Genomic DNA, 26,539 nt, shown 5'->3' on the forward strand with positions numbered 1-26,539 from the left:
CTTATTAAAAGTTGCTGAGATGAAGCGGGCGGAACACTGGGCTCGCATTCTAATACGATTCGGTTCCGTGACGGCGATCAATCTTCACTACAGACAATGGGCTATTCTTTCACTACTGCCTTTAATGTGAAAGCAATAGAAAGTTTTCGTGAAGTGTCTCTCCAATCAACAACTTTGCCGGGAAAACTTCTCGTCTCCCTTAATCTGAACAACTGTGTAATATAAAAACACTTAAGTCATAAGTTATGGCCTGTTTTGTCCAAATTGTGAGGTTTTTAGTATTGATAGTCTTAAAACTGTTTGCGTTAGGATACTATCATAGGTACAATTGCAGCATCATGAACCTAAATATTAGAGAATTTGCTACGTCATCTGAAATTTTACTTAAAGTATTTTCCAAAAAAAAATACATGTCGTCCTAAATAAACTTGACAAGAAAATTCTTTTCAAGAAATAACTCACGTGAAAACTCAAGAAATTCAATATACCTGGCTTGGTCTTGAGTTATTTCTCAACTAAAAAGAATATACTGGACAATTTTGGCAAAATAAACGTGCACTAAAGTAGCTGAAACTTCGTGATACTTGGACCTAGTATGTGCAAATAATATGCATTGTAATGGAGGTATTTAAAGTTAATTGATAAAACGCGCTCTAGTACCACTGTACATTTGGGGAAAGTAAACGCAACACGGCTGTGGCAAACAAATTACAGAGAACGCTGTTTACGAATGTACCGAGCAGTGTGGTGACGTCGAAACGTAGCCAATTGGAATTTAACGAAACTACTTTTTAGAAAATGTTTCTTTTGCTTCCACTTTTGCGCGCTGTCGTTTTTATTTCGATTCATCCGAGGCGTTTTTGCAAAAAAGCTTTACAATGTCAACTTGTGCTAGGGTATTATTGTAATAATGATATGTTTAAAGAAGTTTGTTATAAATTGTAGGTACCCAATAAAGCAGTTAATTAACATTAAATTATTTACGGAGAGCAAACAGTCTGCTTATGTATCTATCACAACAAAGCAAATATCGGAGTTGTTCGTGTTAATTGGCGGACGGCGCGCATCGAACAATACTACTGTGTGACGAGCCTAATAACTCAATTGTCCCTCATTGCACGATTTCCCTTTGTCAGTCAAGTCAGACAACATGGCTACGTTCCGTTTTACCTATTGACATTTGTGTTAGTCCCTCCCCTACCCAACACAGCTTCACGTCATTTTATGAAAAATGTACCAATGTTAGCAAAACCTGCAGACTACTTAAGTATATTCCAAAAAAAAATAACAACACAAAAGGAAGAAAAACCTCAACAAACAAGAAGCAACACATTTTGCTATTCACTTTAGGAGAGTCGATAAATATAACTCGAGTGACTTTGCAACTTACAAAAAGGGGAACAACCAGTGGCGTAGCGTGGGGGGGGCAGAGGGGGCACATTCCCCGGGCGGCAGCTTTTAGGGGGCGGCAAAATTAACCCAATTAAAAAAAAATTGTTCGCAACTAGTATCTGCGCTACATAAAACTGTCTAACAATAACAAAACATTAAACAAGTTGAAACTTTTTAAACTTAAAATTAATTATTGTTAAAATTTGGTACTTAAAACACACGTGACACTACATTTTACGTTATTTTGGTTTTGAGTCTTCAATAAAAAATAATTAAAATTTCGCGCTCGCTTCGCTCGCGTATTCAGAAACTGTATGCGCTTGATTTTGCATTTGTCAACAAACAGAAAGTTAAGTACGTTTGGGCTAAAATTTACGTAATATTTGGTTTAAGTCCCATAAAAATTTCGCGCTCGTTAAGCTCGCGTATTCAAAAACGATATGCCCTTGTTTTTGCATCTATCAACAAACAAAAAGTTAAGTACGTTTGGGCTAAATTTTACGTAATTTTTGTTTTAAATCCGATAAAAATTTCGCGCTCGCTTCGCTCGCGTATTCAAATACGATATGCCCTTATTTTTGCATCTGTCAACAAACAAAACATTAAGTATGTTTGGGGCTAAATTTTACGTAATTTTTGTTTTAAGTCCGATAACAATTTCGCGCTCGCTTCGCTCGCTTATTCAAATACGATATGCCCTTATTTTTGCATCTGTCAACAAACAAAACATTAAGTATGTTTGGGGCTAAATTTTACGTAATTTTTGTTTTTAGTCCGATAACAATTTCGCGCTCGCTTGGCTCGCGTATTCAAAAACGATATGCCCTTATTTTTACATCTATCAACAAGCAAAAAGTTAAGTACGTTTGGGCTAAATTTTACGTAATTTTTGGTTTAAATCCGATAAAAATTTCCCGCTCGCTTCGCTCGCGTATTTGGAATTTTAATACCTTCCAGAAATCAAGTAACGAAGATATAAAAGAAAAGTCTACTTGAGAACCTCCCCCTTCTGCCGGGGCTGCGGGTTGTTCGAAAGAGTTACCATAAAACATAAAAGGCCTTCGACAGAACACGACGGTTTTTAATCAGTAAGAGTCTGACACTCAATTCGCCGCTGCTAACCCACAGCGGGAAGGGTCATTTGATGATTTTTAACGTCGATACAAAAAAAAAACCTTTTTTTGAAGTCGGTTAAAAATGACAAACGGCCAGTAACACTTGTTAAAAAAAATACACGGGAAGGGGCGGCAAAATCGACAACTGCCCCGGGCGGCAGATACCCAAGCTACGCCGCTGGGAACAACACAGGGTACATACATAGTTGGCGCGGGCCCCAGGTGTTCAGAAGCCCGCCCTCCATTTCTCAAAGTGAATCCACATTGTGGCCCGTATTTTATAATGACACTGGGAGTTTGCCCAAACGACGTATGCTCACTGGCCACTCAAGGATTACCTCCAGGGCTGCGCCTTTTGTCGGCCCAATCTTTTGTAGCTTGATAAAATAGTAGGCTTTATGTTATTCTTACCATTATACTTTCAGGTTTTATATAAATCTTAGGTTATCTAAGCTTTAGGCGTTGATTTTTGTTTGGTATATTTTCTTTTCGCTTGAATGAAGATTACATTATTTATAGTTAAAGTCATTCGAGGAAATGCCTAGTTAATTGCAGTTTCTAATTAAAACTTGCATATTAGTGAATAGAATCCTCTGCTCTGAAAACAGTTGTAACGCTCGTACAAACACAAAAACAGCTCACTCTCAGCCGAAGCATCCTTATTTAAAAAGCTCGGACCGCAACTAAAAACAAAACATTACGTATACGGGCAGTCGTTACACAACGAAACCACCAAAAGAACTGAAAGAAATACATAGGCTTTCTAACCATTTACGTAGCTACATAAGTTCTAAGTATAGAATATGAGGTAACTAAGTTAATTAGCGTTGCTACATACCTTATTTGAGGTTTTTCCCGCGATCTTAATTAATGCATTTTGTTGAAGAACACCTGAGATAGCGGCGCTTAATTTTTAATTACATTGTAGCAAAGCGGTGGAGCGACGGTGTCAGTCTCACGAGGTGATGGCGTTGTCTCACTATGTACTCAATGCCTTATAGTTAACACGTGTAAAGGGAAAAGATAATGAAGCTATAAAAGATGTACTATTTAAATAAAGCCAAGATAATATTTTATGAAAAACACTGATGATAAACGAAAACGGATAAATACTTTATATTCTTTTTGAAAAATTAACGATATTTATCCCTGCTGTTACAAAACAAAAAAAAATGCGTAAACCCTCTTTAGAACGTGCCTATAAACAATGAGACGAGAAAAAATGTTCAGAGGGGAGAAAAGTAAACCAAAGTACGAAGATACACATAGCAGTAGATAGGCTTCACTCGCTTCACTTCTTATCAAGTGCAACGCTTTTGTCTTGTTAAAGCCGCAGGTACCTTTGTTCCAAGCAGCTCCGCTCACGACTCGCGGAAGCCTCGCAATACCTATAGAAAATTCTTAAAGTGTCCCCAACTGTCACTTTGAGTCAACGTGCTAATTAAATTTAAGCACTGTCTCGTAATGGTGAGGAATGTAATTTAGCAATTAAACATTCGGCCAGTGAAGCCTCGATCATCTCTGAGAGGCTCTTGTAGGCAGTTGAGTCGAGGGTCCGATACTCGGCTCGTCTCATTTAGCAAGTCCCTCTCGTACGATTGTTTGCATTCAGTAGCCGACAGTCTAATTTAAAAAAATAAAATACAAGTTACTGGCTGCGGTTTTACTCGCGTCCTACGGGGATTACTGCGAGCGTACAAAGAAAAAGAATATTCCTATTTGGGCTCTGTGCCAAATTTTATCAAAGGTAGATTAGTGGTTTATTCAGTAGGACGTCACAGATCAACAGTATTCTTTGCTTTCAGTTTAAATATTTTACCTTTATGTACCTGAGCAGCCTAATAATGTCCGAAATATTCATGAAACAATTTAATCAAATTGCCTTTACAGAATAGAGTAATCGCCTAATAAATATTACAACTCAGATGTCTCGACTTAGATTTATGTTCTGTCAGATGATAAAAGTTATGTTCCACTGGATAACGAATAAAATATTCAGTACAAGGTACTGCTTATTGCGTACGAACATTATTTACATGTAACTATATGTCGGGAAAGTTTCCCCGGTGCCACTTGTTATGGTACCCCATGCCCGTTTTATATCCTGCACTGCGCCGTTATGGGGAAACTTTGTTACAGCGTTATCCAGAAAAAATATCTCTTGCAGTTTTAATGACAAAACTATTTATAGACAGGATTAAGCATTTGCAATAACGTTTATTAAAGTGACCGGTTTTATCGATAGTGCTTGAGATATATTAATTTGCGTCTCAGAGTTTCGAAACCGCTAAAAGCCTTTACTGCCTGAAGGTATCTGCGAGGCCACTCAAAGAGCTTGCTTCGAAAAATCTACTGAGGCAAATGGAGTGGATGCTGGTTAAATAAACCACACATTACTTAAACACTAGTGGTACATATCTGTATTTACTTGCATTGATATTTTATATACAGACATCTCTTGAAGTTCTCTCGCTTTTGAAAACAAGTACAGCAAAGTTAACGCTACTTTTCCAGTACTTCCGAAGACTTTTAATGGGCCCGAATAGTTCCGCGATGCTTCACTGCGGCAAATGAAGTGTAAAATAGTTTAAAAAAACATAGTTTTGTGAGAAACGTAGCAAGTTGTTAAGTAACAACTAAGTATATAAGATGTATTTATTCAAGAAAATAATTCACATCAGTATTATTTTAGCATAAATAAAAGGCATGAAATTGTGTACAAGTAAATCTTCAAAGGACGATGTTCTTAAATAATGTCATTACTATTTTCGACTCAAATTAAATACCAAAGCACATAAATAAAATAATAATACAGCAGTAGCAGAGAATTTGCTAAAATTATTGCATGTGAAAATATGACAGCTATGACAAACGATCTACAGTAAAGATTTAATTTCAAAGTTAATTAAAAATACCTGTGACGGGTCAGCTGAGGGGCGGAGTCGGTTTTATTGAGGGACCATTTAAGGTAGTAATCGGGGGTTTCGAAGGAGCTTATAATGGTCGGTTTGGTATTGACTTTCTTCCTTCTACGTGTGCTTAAATAAAATGCATAAGTGAGGTAAGCTCGGAGACTAAACTGACCACGTAAATACAGGTGACGAAAACAACAGAGTATTAAAATCTTAACCAAAACTTCTTCACACTACCAGCATCATCTCCCTACAGTACATTTGGGGCATAATTTCAGTGCAACATTTTTACCTCCCGTTCTGTAGGAGCACTCCATTACGCGTTACACTCGGGAGCATGTAGCCGCAACACCAGCTACATAAACACCCCCGCGTGGCACGAGAATATGTCACATGTCCGACCCTAACCCCTCCTCCCCCCTGTACCCCTCCACTCCGCCAGGGGTGTCACAGGAGCTGAATTAAATAATGGATTGCTTTGCATAGCCGACGGCTTATTCTATTTAGTCATAAATAAAATTTATGTGCCCCGAAGATGTGGTGATAACTGTACGTTCTAGTGCAGTTGGTATTGTTTTCAATTTTCCGGACCCTTAGAATAACTACCTGTATCTGTGACATACTCCCGAAACTAAAACTGTACTTGCTAGAAATGTTGCTGGTAGGTTTGGTAATAATTTGGCGCTTTATATATTTTTTCACAAGTAAGCGTATTACTCACACGGATACTTAAGAAAGCCTCCACTTACTTTTATATTCTATTATTACATTATGATCGGTAGTCTGAATAAGGCTTACAAAATAGGAATACTTACAAGTACTTGGAAGCAATTGTTAAAGAAAAGCTTCTTTGGCCGCCCCAAAAAAAGTTAACAATAGTCTTTTGCTAGGACGAAATAAGCCCTTTCATTCGGCCGTGTTGGTCGAATAGCACGTCATTTTTAAATATTCACACAGAACTAGAAATAATCCAGGAAACCTGAAATTCTAGGGAACTTGGTCGGTTCGTTCTTTGAATGTCAAAACCCTGTCGAACATAGTGGTATATTCCAAGAAGAATATTTCCCCAGTAACGATGTGGTCATGCACTGAAACTCCATAAAAGCTATCAAGTCATTGCTAGCAAGACGGAACAACCATGCATGTACACTAAACATGAACTTCTGTAACTAAATCATCACAACTCAAAATAAAGGCACAAAAATCATAATTCGACAAAAAAATCCGCATACATAATAATGTGACTTTTCTTCAAAAAAGTGTGGTATTATAACTATAAAATAAAGGTTCGCTAAAATTAGTACACACCACAAAGGTCTTCAAACTATAGTACGGAGGAACATCCACTGAAGGGGAGAGACCGGGTTTTGTAATATTAATGGTATTGCCCAAGGTATGCTTGGATTTTACTCATTATGGGTATTATGCGGTCGTTTACGAAATGATAAATGAGTACACGAAGGTATTATGAGCAAGCGATTCGTTGGGGCCGATCGTGTTTTGTTAATGTTTTACTATGGCTTTGTAGGGCTTTGCTACTAAGTCGCCGGCTTTACCAGCAGACTTTCTATTGCGAATTACGTTTGTTTTGTGTTAGCTAAGTTGAACGCCGCCAGTTTGTTCGCTCGCGTGCGCCGGACTTAATTCTTTGAGATTTAACTGACCGCTCAACGTATAAAACTTTGTAGCTAACACCATAATATCATATTATTTAATAACAAACAACTGTGTCGGTCATTTTATTAGCTTTATAGGAAATTGATGTCCTAAATACGGACTTACGTCTCTTGTATTTTCGGATTTAATTAATAGACACATAATAACTACAGCCACACATATAATACACCTAGGTCTATAATAATTCATGGTACCGTATAAATTATAGCAACGCAATCTTGGGAGGGGAATAGCAATTAAGTAGGAACACGGTTATTTACGGGTACATATAAAATGTGTATGCTATCGAACATTAATGTAATGTAGGAACCTTACGTATATTGATAAATACTTCCAATAATAGAGGTGGTTTACTAATCGAGTTTCACTATATATACTTCAAATAAATGCCTACTTCTTATAAAAATCCAACATTTACAAAATATAAATTTAAGATCTTCACTATACTTAGGGGAAATGTCGAAGTATTTTTTGGTCCCATCGTAATCGTATTAGATAGCATAAAAGACTTTTTAAAAGAACCTCGAATGTTCGACGTTACCGACAAATCGGAGGAGACCGTAAGCACTCACAAAAAATAGAACAAAAGTGAGGATAGAACAAAGGTGCATCAGAACACATGGTGGGAGATTCACCTGAACTGCACTTCCCCTTAATTCTGGAAATCAAAATACCGTAAGTGCCCGTCCACTCTGCACTGTACACTTTTTCTTCGCCGAGAGCGCTTTTGTCCATTAAGCCTTTAGTAAGAACAGAAAACGACGATATTGATCATATCGGCTCAAAGTATCGGCTAGGCCCCAGACATGAGCGTGACATTAGAAACAAAAACACTCCATAATGACGAGCGTGTATTCCTCGGCTGTTTTTTGTCAAAGCAAAACTCGCTAACCTAACATTATGATATAATTCTCCGCTATTATAATGTATTTCTGCTACACTATAACATAATTATGTGGTTTTCGTGATTTTGTTTTGTTTTTTTTTGAACTGGTGGCCCCAATTTTCATGGCAATATCGAAGCCTATATTGACGAAATTGAACTACAATTTCCTTAGAACTTGTGATGGTTGTCGTGACTTCATTCCCACCCTACATGAAATTGTAAGCCAAAATTACTTGAAACAAACTTTTATTATTTTTACCCTAGAGGCACTACCCCTCTCACCTAGACTTCTTTAGCCTTTAGAGTTCAATTCACATACAGAATCTCACCAGAAACCAGTCAACAGTGAAACATAACAATTTCATGTTCCAATAACACTAACACCTCTAGATAGTATAAAGTGCAATATACTGAGATCCAGTCTTCTTCACAGACGTACCCGGAAGAACGTGCGTGCCGTCGCGAGAAACCCGCCCCTGGCCTGTTCACATCTATCAAACTACCTGAAGCGGAGCCCCCAAACGGAGTGGCGCCCCTGCTGGATTTCCCGCGGGGGCGCATGCGACCTGTCACCTTCCTTGGCGAGGGCCCTCATGGCAGTGTAAGTACCTTCATATAAAGCTTTCTAGTTAAGAAGCACCTGTAAAAAGAGACCGTCATTCACCCTCTGCCTGGAGGCACAGCAGTGATCAGAGCTAGCATCTTCTGTGTGGTTAAAAGTGTTTGCTGCCTATCAATATGTATGTCGAAAATGTCTTATCGTCAGAATAGCTGGTCGCCTCGAAAACTTGTGGAGCGCCTGGGACTTGGTACCATACTGCCTACTTTCCACATTTACTCAATAATTCCTAAGTATATATGTCAATTTTTAATCTAAATATAGTAATAGCCAAACTTTACAAAGGAAACAAACATTGGAAATAGGCAACTATTTATTTTTAATTCCAAGTGGATTTATGTGTTAAATGTCTGCTAGGATAATTTTGACAGTTTGCTTCCTAATAATCTGGTTCGTTTCTCGTATGTGTATTACTCAGTTAAAGAAGTCCATAATATTATCACTCCTTGAATACCGCTCTACGAGTTCATCAAAGGTCGCTTCAGCCGACTTCGGAGGATCTATATCCACTACTACTGGTTGCTTCGGCGTCTGCTGTTCCAATTCCTGCTCAAGTGCCCTGGTGAACATACTAAAGTTGAGCTTAGCGTTCTCCAACACCTTGTTCGTTTGCGATTTAGCATGATCAATGATCCTGGTGGATTGTGTCTTCAGATCTTCCAGTGCTGCTTGAGATTGCAATGATATTTCAGTGAGCTTCTCATTAATCTCGCGGACATCAGGTGGTGTACTGGACATTCTTTTTAAAGTTTCTGAGCTGGTCGTTGCAAGCATAGGGTTATCCAGATTGGAGTCAGGCACTGAAAAAATGTATATATATTATACTAAGGTATATAGTCTTACCAAACTGGGATATTTCTCAAATTTAAAGTTTTACATATCAGGATATATTTATCTTTTGCTTTATCGCTTGCTGATCTAGGTACAAACCTGCTACATATTATTACATAGGTAATTTAGGAAAATGATTATAATTTTGATGACTACCATAATGATCTAAATATGATGATGAAAATATTTAATCAGGTAGACAATACCACTAACCTATAGAACGGCAATCATCTTTTTAAGTTAGTGACCTAGCTTCGAAAAGCGCAGAGACATACAGAATTACGATTCATTTCTTTCATAGTTTTCTCGCATTGCTAGTCAGTTGCATTATTGGTTAGATAGTGGTTTAAGGTTTGAATTTTAAAAAGTGAGTGAGTTTGATTTAGTGCTAGAGTGGGTCTGGTTCATGTAGCGAATTGTATATCATCTGATCAATATAGGTATGGAAACAATGTGTTATAGCTAATTTTTTCTACTGAGGATTCTTCTTCGCCCGGCTCAGTAGGACTTGGTTTGGTAAGGACATCAAAGTTAGCTTTCGCTCCTTCTAGCAGGCTATTCGACTTATCCAGTGCCGAGTCAATGATCTTACTTGATTTTTTCTTCAGCTCTTCAAGAGCAGTATTATTCTCATCCTTTACATCTTTAATCTTTTCCTGCATTCCACTACCCTCCGGGGTAACCAAATCCATAGTTTTTATAGGATTATATACCGGTTCATCGATTTGAGGTACTATGTTGACGTTCTCTGGAGCTTTGTTTTGTACTAACATGTTACTTTCATCGATTTTGGATTCTGTAAAATATTAAAAGATAAAAGTTATTCATATTTCTATAAACAAATTTTGACATACATTAACAAGCCCAAAGTGAATCCAAAAGCAATCTTTGAATACATACGTCAACAATATGTAGAGATATGAATATAATTTTATCTCATAATAGTGTAGAACATAATGCGCGCGCGAATGATTTTAATACTACCGAAGAAATTGATAGATTATCTCTTTGTGCTTCAGTTCTCACATGAATCTTTTTATGTAATTCCCATATCCCGGCATGAAAATAGTAGCAAATCCATTAGAAACTACTAAGATTATTGTTATTAAAATTCGAGACATGGGATTTTTTTAATAAATTATTTGTAGTTATTTTTTGGTTTTGAAATGTAATAGGAATTTCGCAAATGGGTTGGCAAATGCATTATTTATTTATTTTTAGATACTGCGGACTTAATGTCGCTTGTATCTAGAAATACTTTTTAAGCAGCGATTTTAAAATAAGTGTATAAGCAATTGCCAAAGTTACAAGAGATATTTGGTCCTTAGTATCAGTTGATTTAGTGCGCATGTGGGTCTTGTTCTTATTGCGATTTTTATAATCTGATCAACGTATGTATGTATGGGAATAAGCTGTCGACGCTCGTTTTGTCTACTGGTTTCTTGGATTCTTCTTGAGGCACCTCGGAGTGACTTTCTTTTTTGAGGACATCAAAGTTAGTTTTCGCTCTCTCTATCAGGTTATTCGACTTATCCATTGCCCCGAGTCAATGATCTTACTTGATGGGGTCTTCGTCTCTTCGTTAGCCTTCTTCTCATCCTTTACTTCTTTAATCTTATCTGGTGCTCCGCTACCGTCCGGGGTAACCAAATCCATATTTTTTATAGGATTATGAACCGGTTCATCTTTTTGCTGTAATACATTGGTATTTTCCTCAGCTTTGTTTTGTACTAACAAGTTACTTTCATCGTTTTTGGGTTCTGTAAAATATTAAAGGATAAACGTTATTCATATTTCTTTAAACAAATTTTGACATTTATATATTAACAAGCCAAAGTTCAGTCCAAAGCAATATTTGATTACATACGTCAACAATATGTAGAGATATGAATATTGTTTTATCTCATAATAGTGTAGAAAAGCATAAAAATGAGAACTTTATAGTTTTTCTCTTTAGTAAGTAAATCAAAAACATGAGGTAACTTAGTAAAAAAAATTATTAGTTTTATTTGCCTATGAAGTTTTAGGGCCCTCGCCCACGGTGACTTTTAGACGCTTTATTCGCCATAGAAGCGATGCCAAAACTCAACATCGTTCGTTGTTGTCAATGAGGGCTACCGCGTATGAAATCGCCGCTAGAGGCGCTTGTGTAGCGTGAGGTCTTCGAAACGTCAAATGCCACTGTTTGTTTACGCGCGAGGGTTTATATTTCTAATTAAATTAATAATATTATGAATATTTAACAATACTTTAGATTAATTATGGCAAATACAGATCAGGGTTCTATAAATGTCACTGCATTGACACTCTGTAATCTTTCGGAAACTTATGTTTACATTTCTTTTTCGAGCAAAACGGCACTGCGCAACACTGTGGCATCGCCAATACGTTCACACTATAGTTCTAGTTACATATGATCTAATATAATCATCTAATGTAGATTTAAGTTTTAGCGCTCATAATACGAACTTTGATTGCCATAGTTTTAGACCTCACGCTACAGTTGCGCCATCTGGTGAAACAAAAAACGGTAGCCCCCATTGCATTCTGTCACATGTACGATCCGAAAAATCCAGTTTGTAAAAGCGCTATTAACATGGTGGCAGAAGACTGACTAAGGGGCGACAGTAACGCGGCTGAATCGTTGTTATTTGAATGAGGACCGCATCGCTGCAAAAAGACGCAGTGGACGAGGGCCCTTAAAGCTATGCTATCTGTTTGATCGAGTTTTCAAACTAGCGAATTTCCGACTGTTTTTATGCGGGTTTTGTACCATTGGCCTTAAGAATTGACAACAACCAATTTGAGCGAAGACGACCGAATGTTCTGCGTGGTTTGGTTTGCCTTTGATAATTAAGTTTTACAGAAGTGTGTAATTATAGTTCGGCCATTCAGAGAATGCGTTCCTGACACGTCGCGATTGAACTGACGACGTAATAACATTCATTGATTATTGATATAATAATGTTGTTTTAATGCTCCTCAATTGTTAAAACGGTAAACAACCAGCAAAAATATTTTTATCGTAACTGCAACGCCATTGCAAAGTTACGTCGTCAGTTCAATCGCGACGTGTCAGGAACGCATTCTCTGAATGGCCGAACTATAGTACACATGCTTAATATCAGTTTTATTCAAAAAAAAAAAATTATTAACAGCGTACTGTTTGTTGACTTCTTTCGGTCTTAACGTCTTGCGCAAGAATACAGAGGACAAATGGAGGTGTTGCAATAAAAATCTCTTAAAGCCAGCCTCCCCTTGTGGAGCGAGCAGGGAGGTTCGTTACAATTGGTAGCCGCACCCTAACCCATGAATTTTACTTTGGCGACAACTCCTGGCCATTCATCCGATGATTTTTTTTCTGTTTGCGTGATAATGGCATTCCTTCCTTTATCATATTTTTGTACATATGATGTGTATGAATCTGTTCATTATGTATGTCTGCGCTTGCTGATGATAATGCGAAAGGGAAAACGTAATGTGTTTTTGCAATATTTAGTCGATCTCTCCTACATGAGTGATTAGTCAAAACAATTTTTTTCAAAGAAGATTGCCGTTTTCCTAAATTACTCATCATAGACAGTACATTACAAATATACATTAAATGATTATGATACACCGCAGTAAATCAAAGTTATATGCCTTTTGAAACAAAAATTACATCATCTTACCTACAGTTGGATTTTCAACATTGAAAAGAGTATCACCCTTAAGATTTTTGAAAAAATCCTCCATTGCTCCAAAATTAGGATAAACTTAAGAAATTTCGAAAACCACTTTTACATTTTCAGATTTTATACCGACGTCAGAATTTGACGGTCAAAATTTTATTTTATTTTCACATTAATCCTCTTTGAGTTCGGAGGCAAAAGTCACAAAAGAGTTTAGAAATTGGATGAAAAAAAAACTATAAAATGTTTTGGACGTGAATACGGGAAATTCATGTGAAAATCACAAAATCGTATTAGATATTCCATTTTCCAAAAACTTCAGGGCAAAAACCCAAACAAAAATCGACGTGTCGAGAAAAGTATTCAAAATATTTAATATACAAAAGTCATACTCACAGTCATAAAAAGCATCATACTCACGTACCTACGGTAAGGTCATAAAAATTAATCATGGCATGGCATTCGCCGGCAGCTAGTCGCGTCAATACACGAACAGTTCCCAGTAATCTGGAGACCAGGTGGGCTCCACCAATGTATATAAATCACCAACCATTGTTCATAACTGTATACAAATACTGTTGCAATTAATTGCTAGACCGTCTAGACTAATATTGATTCCAACTAAATATATTATGCTGGTTATAGATATTGCATTTTGTTTGAGATCTTTGTGTTAGTTCGAGATATTTAATTAAAAGTACCGGCTGTATAGCACGGTTTTATAGACTTCTTGTTTGATACACTTTTATGTCTGTCCCCATAGATTTCACTCCTTCTCCTTGATTGACGACCTCGATGGCGCAATGGTCACCATGCCGGACTGCCGAACCTGAGGTCCCGGGTTCGATTCCCGGTTCGGTCGACATTTGTGTGATGAGCATGCTTGTTGGCCGTGGTCTGGGTGTTACAATATGTATTTATAAATATGTATATATGTAGCTATATATAGTTTATCAGTTGCGTTAGCACCCATAACACAAGTTAATTAATAACTTACCATGGGGCTAACCGACCGTGTGTGAAAAGGTGTCTTGACATTATTACATTATTCTCCAAAGACGAGGTGGTTTGTTTTTAAATATTAGTAAGGATTCTTAACGCAGTGAAATAAACTTTTAAATTGATATTATTGGATCCTATTTTATAGAGTTATTATAAATTGAGCCGAAGGGCAACAGGCGTGGGGTGAGTGCGGCAATTAAACGCGCTGTTATAGGGCTACCTTGTTACCATGATTACACCACACGATGGGGCAACATGAACGAATCCTTACTTATATTTATAAACGCGAAAATAACTCTGTCTGTCTGTCGCGCTTTCACGCCCAAGTCTACTGCGGTTTAAATGCTTAATTTCTAATCGCCTGCGCCGTTGCAAGCGGAAACTTAATTTGGTAGCGGGAATCAATAAATGCAAAACTGACTCAAAACATACGATATACCTAGGTATACAGAAAAAAAATGTTATAAACGTTGTTCATTAGTAGATTCTACGTTTGTTTCTTCCAAGTCAAGAGAAGGTCTGGATAATAGGCGATGAAGGCGAGAAATTGTCAATCATTTGTTTAATGTCCGTCGTTTATTTTCATTTGTTAAATGTCCGTCAGCCATAAACGAAAAACAATCATAACTCGCTTAAACGATTCCTTTAATTCTAAAGCAAAACGACTTATATACCAAGTCTGCGCTAAATAAACTCTAGTCACGCACTTGCGAGCAAACAACGGCAAAAACTTAAATATTCTAGCTACCTGAAATCGCAGCGAAAACCAATTAGGAAAATCTTTCAGTTTCCTATGAATAATCGATTAGCTAGTGTAGCGAACCGAGCGTCATATACATTATGCGCCCGTACTCAGTTTAGTCTAAGCTAGATGGAACAAAATGGCAGTCGTGCGGTAGTTGATCGCCATTGCAAGCCTTGTTGCCAGCGGGTTAGCTCGAGGTACGAGCGATCTAATTAGGATCTTATCCAACATAGACTGGCGTGGCGCGCCGACGCAAACAACGCACCACTTGCTCCTGACTGGAATGCTGGGTAAACAATAGAGCGTGCCCCTGTTGTATTTTCATTAAGAACGAACAAACAGTGAATTAGTGAACCGCGGCCACCTGTACCGCCCGGAGCTGCCCAGATATGGCCTCTTTGCGTTACGAGTATTTTAAACGTCCCAAATGTTTTGTAACTCCTAATTAGCCTTTGTGAATTCCTCCACGTCGGCGTGGTTTCATTCTTAATGTTCACTTTATCTATTATGTGCACTGGTTTTCCCCTCGTATTGTAATAAACGACGGGACTCGTGATTAATATAAATATATTGACATTACTGCCTTCCTATCTTCGCGCCAGATGGACATTGATTTTCGATATTGTATCTTATATTTTGTTGATGTCTCGATTTTTCCGCTAAGTCTTTCCTGTGTTTATTGACGGATAATACTCATTATATTGATACAGATAAATATGCGTGTTGTATTTCTAATACTAGTTCTCAGGAAAGTTTTATTAGTGCGATAAAAAATCGTTTTAAGAAAATGAAATTCTAAGAATATTGTTGACAGATAAGTAGTGCAGTCGCTTCACGCCGCACCACACCATAAAATTCAATATTTTGATTCCCTTCAGAAGTACTGCAATTCAATATAATTTAACTTACATTTAATACGATCAACTTTCCCGCAAAAGTTCATATAGAGTGATCTAATCTCAGTAGACGTTGTGTTTGTGTTAGCTCATACAAATACGATATGTAATATGGAAATTGTCGGTAATAGATAACCCATATGACTAGTCTCCCGCCACATAGTCGGCTATCTTCTGTGATTAGTCGGCCCTAATCACTTACTTGTTTGATGATGGGTGCAAAGCCTAATTTAGTTAAGGTTTACGCCCTAGTAATCGCACGTTAATCACCAGTTTGTACCAAGCCTAATAAAATGTTCCGTTGTTTCACTAACGGCCCAGTATCGGAACTAAGCGTAATTACCCGATTTAAAATTTATGATTAATCTAAAAAGAATGTTTTTCATCGAAAATTCTATCGAGTCTTCATTTTTAATACAAAAATAATAATGTTTAATCAAGCCAGGTAAACTCTTCTTGATTAAATTAGTCTCTGACGAACAAAAAAGTGTTCAACCTAAATTGAATGTTATCCAAAGAATATTATTCCGCGTACTAATAATGGCATCAAAACGACTAGAAGTATATAACGTATCAGAAGACTGAACATACGGGGACGATGTTTGTATAGGTTACAGGGTGCTCCACTCGGCACTATCATGTTATACACTGAGAGACTCGTAGAGAGCGTTGGTCTACAAAAATGCCCATAAAAATTGATTACTGACCGTAGCAAGAAAATGCAATCTGGCTCCCTCTCCCCCCCCCCCACGGGGCGGGCGGCGCGGCGGTCTCACCACCCGCCGCAACACGGTTTAATAGCTTAGGGCGTTTATTTTTCATATTTTTATTATATTAACGACGTACCTAGTCAATGTGTACAAAGTGGCAACGTATATTAAATTTTCAAAATGCCTACTCAGCTCGTGTACACCGGTGTAAGAGCAAAACAATTTCCAGGCACGCTGCGAAGCGAAATCATTATTTTATCGCAGAACCGTGTTACAGCTACAAAAATGTAAGTTTAAATGCAAATCGATACCGACGCCGCTAATGGAACGACAAAAAATTAAAAGGGTGCCAGAGCACTCAGTCTCTTTGTTAATGGAAAGATATTAAAAAATAATTATTGTGTGCATAACGAGCTTTAATTTATTCAAATGGTGTTTCATTCGCATTTAATTATAAAATGTAGCTACTCTTAAATGATGGACGACATCTCGTTGCTTTTAACGGAGTCATTCAATCATTTTAATCTGCATCTAGAACACAATAATATACAAATCAATTAGCTGGTGCTTAATCAATTACCTGCATATTTTATTACCATTAATGAATATTCATAATCCTTTCAGCTTTTTAATCTAGTTTAAAATTCAAACATAATTCACGCGAGTATAATATTACTTTAGTTACAAATTATATTAGTTTTATGTCCCCTGCGCGAGGGAGCAGATTAGGCAATTTTTCCCTCCTGTCCCCTTAAGTCTCAAGGACAATAATACTTGACCTAATGTAAACATAATTCACCGCAGAATTTAGGGGAAGAATGCTTCATCGGCGTGTTTCCCGTCGTAATAATCGTCGCTTAACGGGAGTGAGTCTTCTTTATTATTCTTTCAAGATCACATTCAGAGCTCTCAAATGAAATTTCAAAGTAAATAAATTGCTTGTTTTAATTATTTAATAAATTACGTTTGCGCGTAAGCTTCCTTGAAGATTACCACAAACATTTCGAAATGAGAAAAAAATGTATAATTTGGTTAAGGGCATGGCGTTCTGTGAAGTTATTTCAGTTTTAATGGAAGGATAACAAGCCACCCGCCGCGGCAGGCAGGCTCTAAGAGTGGGCTATTTACCGGCGCCGTCCCGCAGCCCACCTGGACAAACAATACTTTAATTCCATTAGTTTCTGGTTTTACAGAGATTTGTTACCTCCGCAAGGCCACCAACTCTTTCCTTGTAAGGCCTTTGTTATTGCTCACGTTACTTTAATTAAAACATATTGAATTTCGCTTGCAGCCGCATTAACAGGAGTCCTTTTTCAATTACAGATCTGTACTACTATTTCATGTATATTAAGAGAATCTACTTAGTCTTTTTAAGAATATTCATTCTGTTTATAAAGAAGGCTTTAAAATAGTCATTGAATATGCCAGCAGACATTGGAACGTGTGTGAGTTGAATTATAATATTACATTAGGTACTTTTATCTCCGATCCCATCTGTGTTTGAGTTACTCAGTAAAAAGTAACATCGGCCGTCTTCGAATGGAATATTTTCATTGTGTTCCACTTTCCACATAGGTAGGTATTGCTTCAACAATATCTCTTAAAAGAAAGGCTTATTCGGGTGGTGAAATATTTCAAATCAAACAAGCGTACCTCGGGTCTAAACAGGGGAAGGTAGGGTTTTTCTCTAGGCTTGTAAATCCGCAAGGCGCCAAGCCATTTTCCACGCTCGGTAAACTTAGAAACTGGGCCAAAGTAGGCTTTTGCGAAATATATAGGAAATTCTCTTTCATCTCTCACTATATTAAGTGCTTAAGAACTATTGCCTTGTTGTAACTAACCATGCGATGAAATTGAAAATGTTGACTGCGTATTGATATGATTTGCTTGTAGATATTTTCTTGCGCTTCTTTTTTCCGATCACGGGCGGCGTTTTATAGATAGCATTTGTAACCTCCTGATTCTCACTATTCCAGCCGTAGGTTACCCACTTTTGAACAAAGACGGACCAAGACTAACAGTTAATGGAGATTTGTCGATTTCGATATTGTATTGATTGGCAGGCGTATTTTTCTTCGTTACTACGTAATGAGCTTACTTAGCTAACGTGTAAGTATTGTTCACAGCTCCAGATATGCGAGACCGATGGTATCGAAGAGCTGAGCGACGAAGAATCACCGACTGGAGGACGCCGCCGCCTCGTTGTTGTCAAGACTTTGTGGCGGGGCTGCCATAACGAAGTGAAGTAAGTCCAGAATATTGAAAATTCAAACAACCCTTGAATGTCATGACAAAGAATCAAAAGTATTGATGAGGCTACGTGCGCGTACATTGACTCCTAATCCTAGCGTAATAACATCTTATAATTCTTAATTAACCACCTTACTATAACTTTCAAACCCAAAATGTTAACAGTCAACAGTGTTCTTTACTTAGTTGTTTGAAAACAGCTTTTAATTAACTTTTCAGACAACGTATTCAGCATTTAAATTTAGATGAAATCGATTACAGATTTTGGAATTGAAAGTTGTTTAACTAAGCCACGTAAGTGCTCTTAAAAGCGTTTGTACGTACTCTTGCTTAATACAAGTAATTTACAGTTTAACTCGAAAACTGAAAATCTAAAGTTAAAAACCATCTTAGCACTTTAAAATATCATATTTGAGACTTAACTCCAAGCAACTTCTACACTCTTTCAGTTTCAAAAGTCTGAAACCGTTCAAAGTACGTTCATAATGTACAAATCATAAAAGTCCATTCGATGTTCACGAATAAGAGATATTCGATTTCAAGAATACTTTCAGAGTGCTTCAAGTTGTTAGAGAACTTGAAACAATGTCGATAGCTAGATAAAGCTTAGCGCTGTTGTAAAGAGTACGTACTCAAAAGGTAATTTTGTTGCAGAGCGGCATTTGCCCGCGAAGCTACATGGGGCGCCGGCTTGAAGCACCCTCAACTAGCCAGAGTCCTAGGTTTGAGTCTGCTAGAACCGCCGTGTGCGGCCCTGGATCGCGGAGATGCCGCCCATCTCCCCACAATACTGCGACAGGAACGGAAATTGAAGTAAGTCTTTGTTCAAGTCAACCATTATTCATTGAGACACCCCTGTTTCTTAAGAAACTGTTCAGTTGTTTCATTAATATAATATTTTCCTTTTCCCTTTTACCAACTTGGGGTTAATCAAAATTCGTCTAACATATTTTTTTTTATTTCAGTTATTCGAGTTTGATTCACATATGCTGTCAGATAGCAGCCGGCATGAAATATCTGGAATCATTCGAATTAGTACACCGAGATCTCGCAGCGAGGTAAGTTATTGACATTTTACTGACACTTTTACTGTGACCATAACATTTCGTACATCTCATATAACCGTGCCAAAATATAATCTAATAGAGACGTAAATGTTAGCCTTCTGTTCTCTCTTTCAAATCAAAACCGGATCTGTATCAGCCGCATTGCGGATCCTGGCACTAAACCGGGGAAACACTCCAAAGAAAATATAATATTCAATCTTTAACCGTAACATCATAATTTGAAACAACTGCAATGGGATATGTTTTTACGACGCCAGTGACAGCGAAATTCTTGGCGATTTATTTTGTTCGGGATCGTCTGTTTTATAGCTTTTAGTTTAACGAAGAAACTGCGTAATAAAATCGCCTTATTTATCGTTTTGCTGCATTATTATTTGAGAACTTGGGACTGATTCCTCAATGCGTATCCCAAGCAGTCTTATGCAGACATAAAATAATTTTTGCAATTAAAAAAAGGTTCAAATCTTTTGCGGATTTTAAATAAATTTTTCCATGCATGTTCTTTTCTAAGGAATGCCACGTCTCCCACCTATCATACACCATTGAGATAGATCTTCAGTTATACAACTTCTACACTTGTTACAGGAACGTAACAGTGACTGAAGATCTGCACGTGAAAGTGTCAGACTACGCGATGTTCTGTGAGGAGTTCGTCAGCGACTACCACGTGATGGCTGACGGGTCCCGACTTCCTCTGCGCTGGATGGCTTGGGAGAGCCTGCTCATGGTATACCTCAGTTCCTAACTCTTACAGTCAATCAATTTTAACAGTCATAACTAAGGTGTGCAATTTTGTTACCAGGGAATGTGTTCACCGGCAAGCGACGTTTGGTCTTTCGGAGTTACAGTTTGGGAAGTCCTCACCTACTGCATGGCTAAGCCGTTCGAAGAGATGAATGATGACCAGGTCAGTCCCGCTTATTAACATAAATTGATACAGATACAGAAACGAAACGCGATTAGCGGAGTTTTATCCGCTATTGATGAAAAATTCGCAAATGAGAAGGATTGAAGGAGGATTTTTTTAACCAGGTTGTGGCCAACGCCAGTGAGTGGCGTAACGGAGGGCGTGGAGCACGCGTGCCCGCCGCTCCCCCGCCGCGCTGCCGCCGCGAGCTCTACGACCTGATGCACGAGTGCTGGCGCCGCGAGCCCATGCAGCGCCCCCGCTTCCACGACCTGCACCGCTTCCTCGAGCGCATGACCCACGGCTACAAGCCCCCCAACAACCGCTAAACTACCGTCGTCCAAGTTCGCCCTTCTTACTCACCCGCGAAATCTTCGATACGAGCTTCTACAGTCCGATAAGTACATAAACATTCATGTTCATAGATGTAAGACACGTAGCATATCTACAGCTTTCATCTATGTTGACAATTCGAACAGACTGCATAGACGATACGATAGGAATCCTGCAGTATTAAATCAGTATTACATTTAGGGCATTTTATTAGATTTTAAGATGTATGTCATAGACGATGTACCGCTTTGCAACTTAAACGGACCTCAATTGAGGTCTGCTGTAGAGCGCCTCGTCACGACTACTTGAACTAGCCGCACCCAATAAGGGAACTTATTTTAAAATTTTCGAAACACCGATAGTACCGACCTTTTAAACGGATATCGATGTTTTCCATCTAGAAATGAATTTCTGATTTGCGCTGTAGGTAGGAACGAATGTGATGCATTGTAAATAAATTCTGCGTTAGGAAAATAGCCAAAAGAGGAATGTAATCGCAGAACAGAAATTCATTTGTAGCTAAGATACCGAAGTTTCTGCCAATATTATTATTTGCATTCACTCTAGTCATTTAATCATTGTGTATTAGCATGATAATGTTGGTAGGGGCGTCGTGATCGTGTAACATTTCACGCTATCCCCAGCGCCCTTCGCCTAGCGCTCCCATGATCTTCCACTATCACCGCCTGTATGGCAAATCCCTAACTTCAGGCCACTGCATCAATATGCGACGGAAACTTGTATTTTAATCAAAGCACTGTGATGTATTTTATTGCCAGCACTAGTCAGTTTAAAGTTATGAGGTGATGGTCGTCTCTGTGCGCGTATTGAAGCAGCAGCCTTCTAGAGCAGAGGCTGACTGAGCGATGTTTTTCCGATGCGATACCATTTGAATGACACGTCTATTTTGTGTCTGCTCCTTGACTGAGCATAAATAATTTCAATGTGTGTTGCTCCGATTGCAGCGCGTTGGGCGGCCTCTGCTCTATAGTATATCCAAAGTCTAACTCCTATTTTTTTAACCTGTTTTAAATGTTAAGGTTGTATACTTCGGGAGGTGGGTAAGACCTCCAGGGCGATATTGGCCCCCTGTGCTTCTTGTTTTCTTCTATAAGGCACATAAAAGGTTGAGGTCACACTGCCTCCGTAAATATCGATGTAACAAAGCGAATTTTATGAGAGAGATATTTTAGTAACGTGAATACGGTCTTCTTTCGACCGGAGTGAAGGGCCAATAAAATTGAAAGGTGATTTTTCTATTTGCTTTTACTCAATATTTTCGGACGCGGCATGTGATCTTAGGTCACAAGGTTTACCAAAGCCGAATTAATCGTGTAACTTATTATCTAGTATCTGATCTTGCCATAAGGCCCCATTATGAATGTAATAGTCGTTATCACTTCTACAGGTGTTTCATTGTCGTCGTATGTAAGTGCGTCAGCCACGAACGTACTAGACATAGAGTAGACTTCCCCTCACTTCACTCCAAATTCATTAACAACAGCACCTCACTTCACATGTAATGTCAATATTATGTACTAAAGTAATGTAACTCATTTCTGGCCGTAAGCACAAAACACTGAAATTAAGTACTGTATCACATTAGGTAACAACAACAGGAGCAATTCATAGACGCAGACATTCTCATAAAGTGATGGCCATTGAATACTACGCGGATAATTTACTTTTTGATATTACTTTTAATGAGACTACGAGTCCTAAGATCAGAGGAATGGTAAAAGTCAATAAAAATATAAATTCAAATTAATTAAAAATAATCAGCGTTGTGCTTCGGAGAACCTCGTGGCTAAACAACAGCCACAAGGGCTCTACCCATTATCATCTATCATCGGGTAAAGGGACGCTTAAAGCGGTCACTCCGTGTATGTACATATTTATGTCATAACGAGTTCCTCCGTACTGCAGAAGGCTAGGTATATTCTGGAGCCCGGCTGCCATTTCATCATCTTTGGCAGTCGTTACTGGTAGGCAGAAACCAGAAAGTTTAACAGCCTGTCTTATCAAGAGATGTCGAGTTGCCCGATAAACTGGGCACAATAGATCGATATAAAGTAAGCTTTTTGGCTTTGAGTAAATACAAAAATGATACAGGCAAATGATAACCCGCGTAGTATCCAATGGCCTCACATAAGCACCGTAATATGAGTTAATTGCTTATAAATAATTCACCACTGTCAATTACCATCTACGACAGTACAGAAAATAGCATTGCCCGGGGAATTTTAACATCTAATGTTTTAACACCGATCACTCGTAATCTGCGGGATTTCCAGAAAATGGCTGATTTTGCTGACTCCTCGCAAACATACAAACATCGAGGTAATGAGAGCATAGTTTACATAAACCTAATGTGTTTACATACTTCAATGAATGGGGTGCTTGCTGTTTTTTCAATTACCAGTTAAGGTGTATATTAAAGGTCCTCTTGATGTAATCTGAGCAAGCGTCGAGACAGCAGAGGTGCGTAAAGTATAATTTTACTGGGATCAGTGTTGAACAAGTATCGCTTATGCTAAGCTAGTGCGTAGGTAGTTCTAATTAGGATTATTTAACTATAAGCATACCTACATTCATAAGCTTAGCTCATAAGTTAGTTAGGAACGCCGTGCTTAATGTAACTAGTACATTGAAGCGCTTCTCTTTTATTTCCTTAACTATAATTTTCCCCAGTCTTCAGTTTTTTGGTATAAGCTTATGATTTGTAGAGTAGAATAGTCATAGAGAGTAGTTAGATTCATATTTTCTTTTATTTTATGCAATTTGCGAATTTATGATTTCGCATCACCCCACTAATCTAAAATTGTCATCTTGATGCGTATTAACAAATGTGGGTGATACTGGAACCATCCTGTGTGTATGAGTAGTAGCGGGAGCCAACAGGTGACCGCGCACGGTATGGTTTGCATACGCTCCGTATCCACAACATATTTATTAATACGCATACCATTTCGATACTGATCCCCAAATATAAAACTCAAATTAAAGATAAAGTGAACAACAGAAATATTCACAACTTATGTTTTGAATCTGGTGCGCTACGTTATGTTATATTGTATTTATTTCCTTTGAGAAACTATGATTTCATTAATGTCTTACACATTCGTAATAAAGCAATACAGCAAATAATATGTGTGTGAATATTTCATAACACGAAATCTCACGCCAATAAGTTACTCTTGATAATACAACAATTAATACAGTAATATGTTCTTCGTATTTTGCAGTCTCTCTTAGATATAACGAAGGCTTTTTAGTGATTATTATTTAAGTGCGATCGAAGTTGAAAGATACTCTCGCACTGCGTAGTAAATGTGTTGTGTTAGTGTAGCGTATATGGCAATATACTGATTATTACCACGTTCAAAACAGTGGCTAACAATAACATCAATGCCTACTGAAACACGAACATGAACACAGAATAATATGAGAGAGAAAAAAAGTTAGATTCATCAAAACATTTAAACGTTTGAGACGCCGAATGATAACCTCGAGCTTTTAGATGGAGTGCTCGATGGAATAGGCCTTACCAACAACTCATAAGCCTGTAAGCATTCGCATCAAAGTACCTAACTATGGCCATTTTTAATGCGGTCTTGTTACTATGGTATTATTCCAACTATAAAATATACAAAAAAAAAACTTTTAATAATATTAGAAAAAATATTAGGACTAAAATAATTCAATGATTCGAATTCTAACTGTAACTTTCAAAACGCCATTTAAATAATACCTACTTGGCAAGCGTCCCCTCGCCTTGAAACGCATCTCCAATGCACATCCAGTGACATAGTGGTTAAACACAAGCAATATTTAACTAAAATACCGTTTTACAAAATTAAGATTAAAATTACAACTTCAAATAAATAAGTTACTCTTTAGACGAACCAAAACATCGTGTTACTTCGTGATAAAAATCAGTATATCACTACTACTATTAATTTGAGGACTGCAACTTACAAACATTAATTTAGCCATAAGTTGTACATACTATATTGCAGTTGACTTCGTCCTGCAAATTCGTATTACTGTATTATTTGATGTGTTATTTATTAGTTTGTCAGGCACTGCAAGATTGACGTAAGGGCATTCAGCTAGTGCATTCAATATCAAAAAAAAAACATAGTTTAAAAAAAAAATTGGACACTTCTTCTCAAGGCACAGGGAAAAAAACATAAAATAATCGTCACTTCAACATCACACGTAAAAAGACGAGACTTTCGATCAAACAAAAATATTGATAAACAATTAGTAAATATCATCATAATGAAGATAAATTCGGTTCCCTTTGGATGCACTATGCAATATTATTAAAAATGCCCTACTTTAACACCAGGCTATGATTATGTGTCTCCGTACACGAAACGTAGTAGCCTACCAAATAACTTAGTCATGCCTGGCATTCTACTACCCACCCACTAGTGTTAGACAGAGAAATATATTTAATTTTAAGTTAATATAAGTACAGTTATTTTAGCTGTGGCAATAAAAGAGCTTCTTTCTAGCAAGAGAGACTTGGTACCATTTCCATCAGAAATCGGGAAATTCTATCAGAAATCGGTAAATTCCATCAATCCGTTCCATCAGTAATTGAGAATATTTCTCATTAGGTCGTTTAACATCGAACTTATGACCATCAAGATTCACAACAAGGCAAGCTATAATCACGGGGTTTAAGATCAAACCCAAATGTGACAAAATATGACCATCATCGATAAACCAAGTCTCGAATTAAATATTTTTATGGCCTCATCGCTCAAACATTTCCTTAAATCTCGCCTGATGCCATGTCTTTGAGGAGACTTTACATCGGAATTCGCACTTTAAAAGTGTAGCCTCTGTCAAATATTAAAGACCTCTACGACTCCTCCCCAATGGCCCATAGAACAAGGCTTTTTAACAAAACCAAAGACTAATTAGAGTCATACCATTCTAGGCAAGCAGAAAGCAGCTCAAACACAGCTTTTACAGAGTCTATATAGAGATTTATTTTATGCTTACACAAATAGTTCTTAATTAGAAATAGATACAGATTAGTCAAGCTAGATGCCCTACAGATAGTTACAATAGCCAGACGCGCTCTTTTAGTTACCTACATGCAGGCCTATTTCAAATTCTCTTACACTTGAATACGAATTCGGTTTATTTGTCAAGTACCAGTTACGGAACAATAAATTAGATTCGTATTTCATGTTCTTCAGTTAATTATAAGTTATTTAAGTTACATTATAATGTTCGGCGATCGGAATGACGCGTTGGTGTTAATTTATAAGCGTTTATATGTAAGCTCAGGAGTAGAGAGCAGGCACCGCGTGACGCAATAAGTTCGCGGCACGAGACGGGAATGGATCCTGCGCACCTCTCTGTCCGACACTTGCTCTGTCTGTCCCCAACGTATTTAACACAATTAACCATAATATTTAAAAGAAAACAGGTAAGCTAAGGAAACTATTATAGATAAGTTCCTACGGAACTGATTTGCATTCTATAGAGTAAATATAATTAAAA

General features: G+C 37.7%; 2 protein-coding genes across 2 annotated transcripts in view; one reads left to right on the plus strand and one right to left on the minus strand.

Annotated features, from left to right (window-relative positions):
- LOC124645278 (discoidin domain-containing receptor 2-like) overlaps positions 1-21,009 on the plus strand; it is a 59,564-nt gene extending 38,555 nt beyond the window's left edge. Inside the window, exons 12-18 of the mRNA XM_047185076.1 lie at positions 8,416-8,583; positions 18,583-18,701; positions 19,361-19,519; positions 19,672-19,764; positions 20,359-20,500; positions 20,576-20,680; positions 20,806-21,009. Of these exons, the coding sequence (XP_047041032.1) occupies positions 8,416-8,583; positions 18,583-18,701; positions 19,361-19,519; positions 19,672-19,764; positions 20,359-20,500; positions 20,576-20,680; positions 20,806-21,009 (990 nt within the window). The remainder of the gene's footprint in view (positions 1-8,415; positions 8,584-18,582; positions 18,702-19,360; positions 19,520-19,671; positions 19,765-20,358; positions 20,501-20,575; positions 20,681-20,805) is intronic.
- On the minus strand, positions 8,995-13,167 carry LOC124645152 (probable serine/threonine-protein kinase kinX). The gene is made up of 4 exons (XM_047184910.1): positions 13,104-13,167; positions 10,992-11,192; positions 10,025-10,228; positions 8,995-9,401 (listed from the first exon to the last, which is right to left on the minus strand). Exons 1-4 carry the CDS (start codon positions 13,165-13,167, stop codon positions 9,016-9,018), a joined length of 855 nt encoding a protein of 284 aa, XP_047040866.1. The 3' UTR covers positions 8,995-9,015.
- Positions 21,010-26,539: the final 5,530 nt, after the last annotated feature.

Source organism: Helicoverpa zea, chromosome 31 (assembly GCF_022581195.2).
Source record: "Helicoverpa zea isolate HzStark_Cry1AcR chromosome 31, ilHelZeax1.1, whole genome shotgun sequence".
NCBI lineage: Eukaryota > Metazoa > Arthropoda > Insecta > Lepidoptera > Noctuidae > Helicoverpa > Helicoverpa zea.

Bases quoted from the DNA above. Each gene is read 5' to 3' on its own strand.
- LOC124645152 (XM_047184910.1), bottom strand. From the start codon at position 13,167: ATGGAGGATTTTTTCAAAAATCTTAAGGGTGATACTCTTTTCAATGTT. The intron at 11,193-13,103 runs GTAAGATGATGT...AATATTTTACAG, and splicing joins TGTTGAAAATCCAACTGTAG to AACCCAAAAACGATGAAAGT. The intron at 10,229-10,991 runs GTAAGATCATTG...AATATTTTACAG, and splicing joins AGAGACGAAGACCCCATCAA to AATCCAAAATCGATGAAAGT.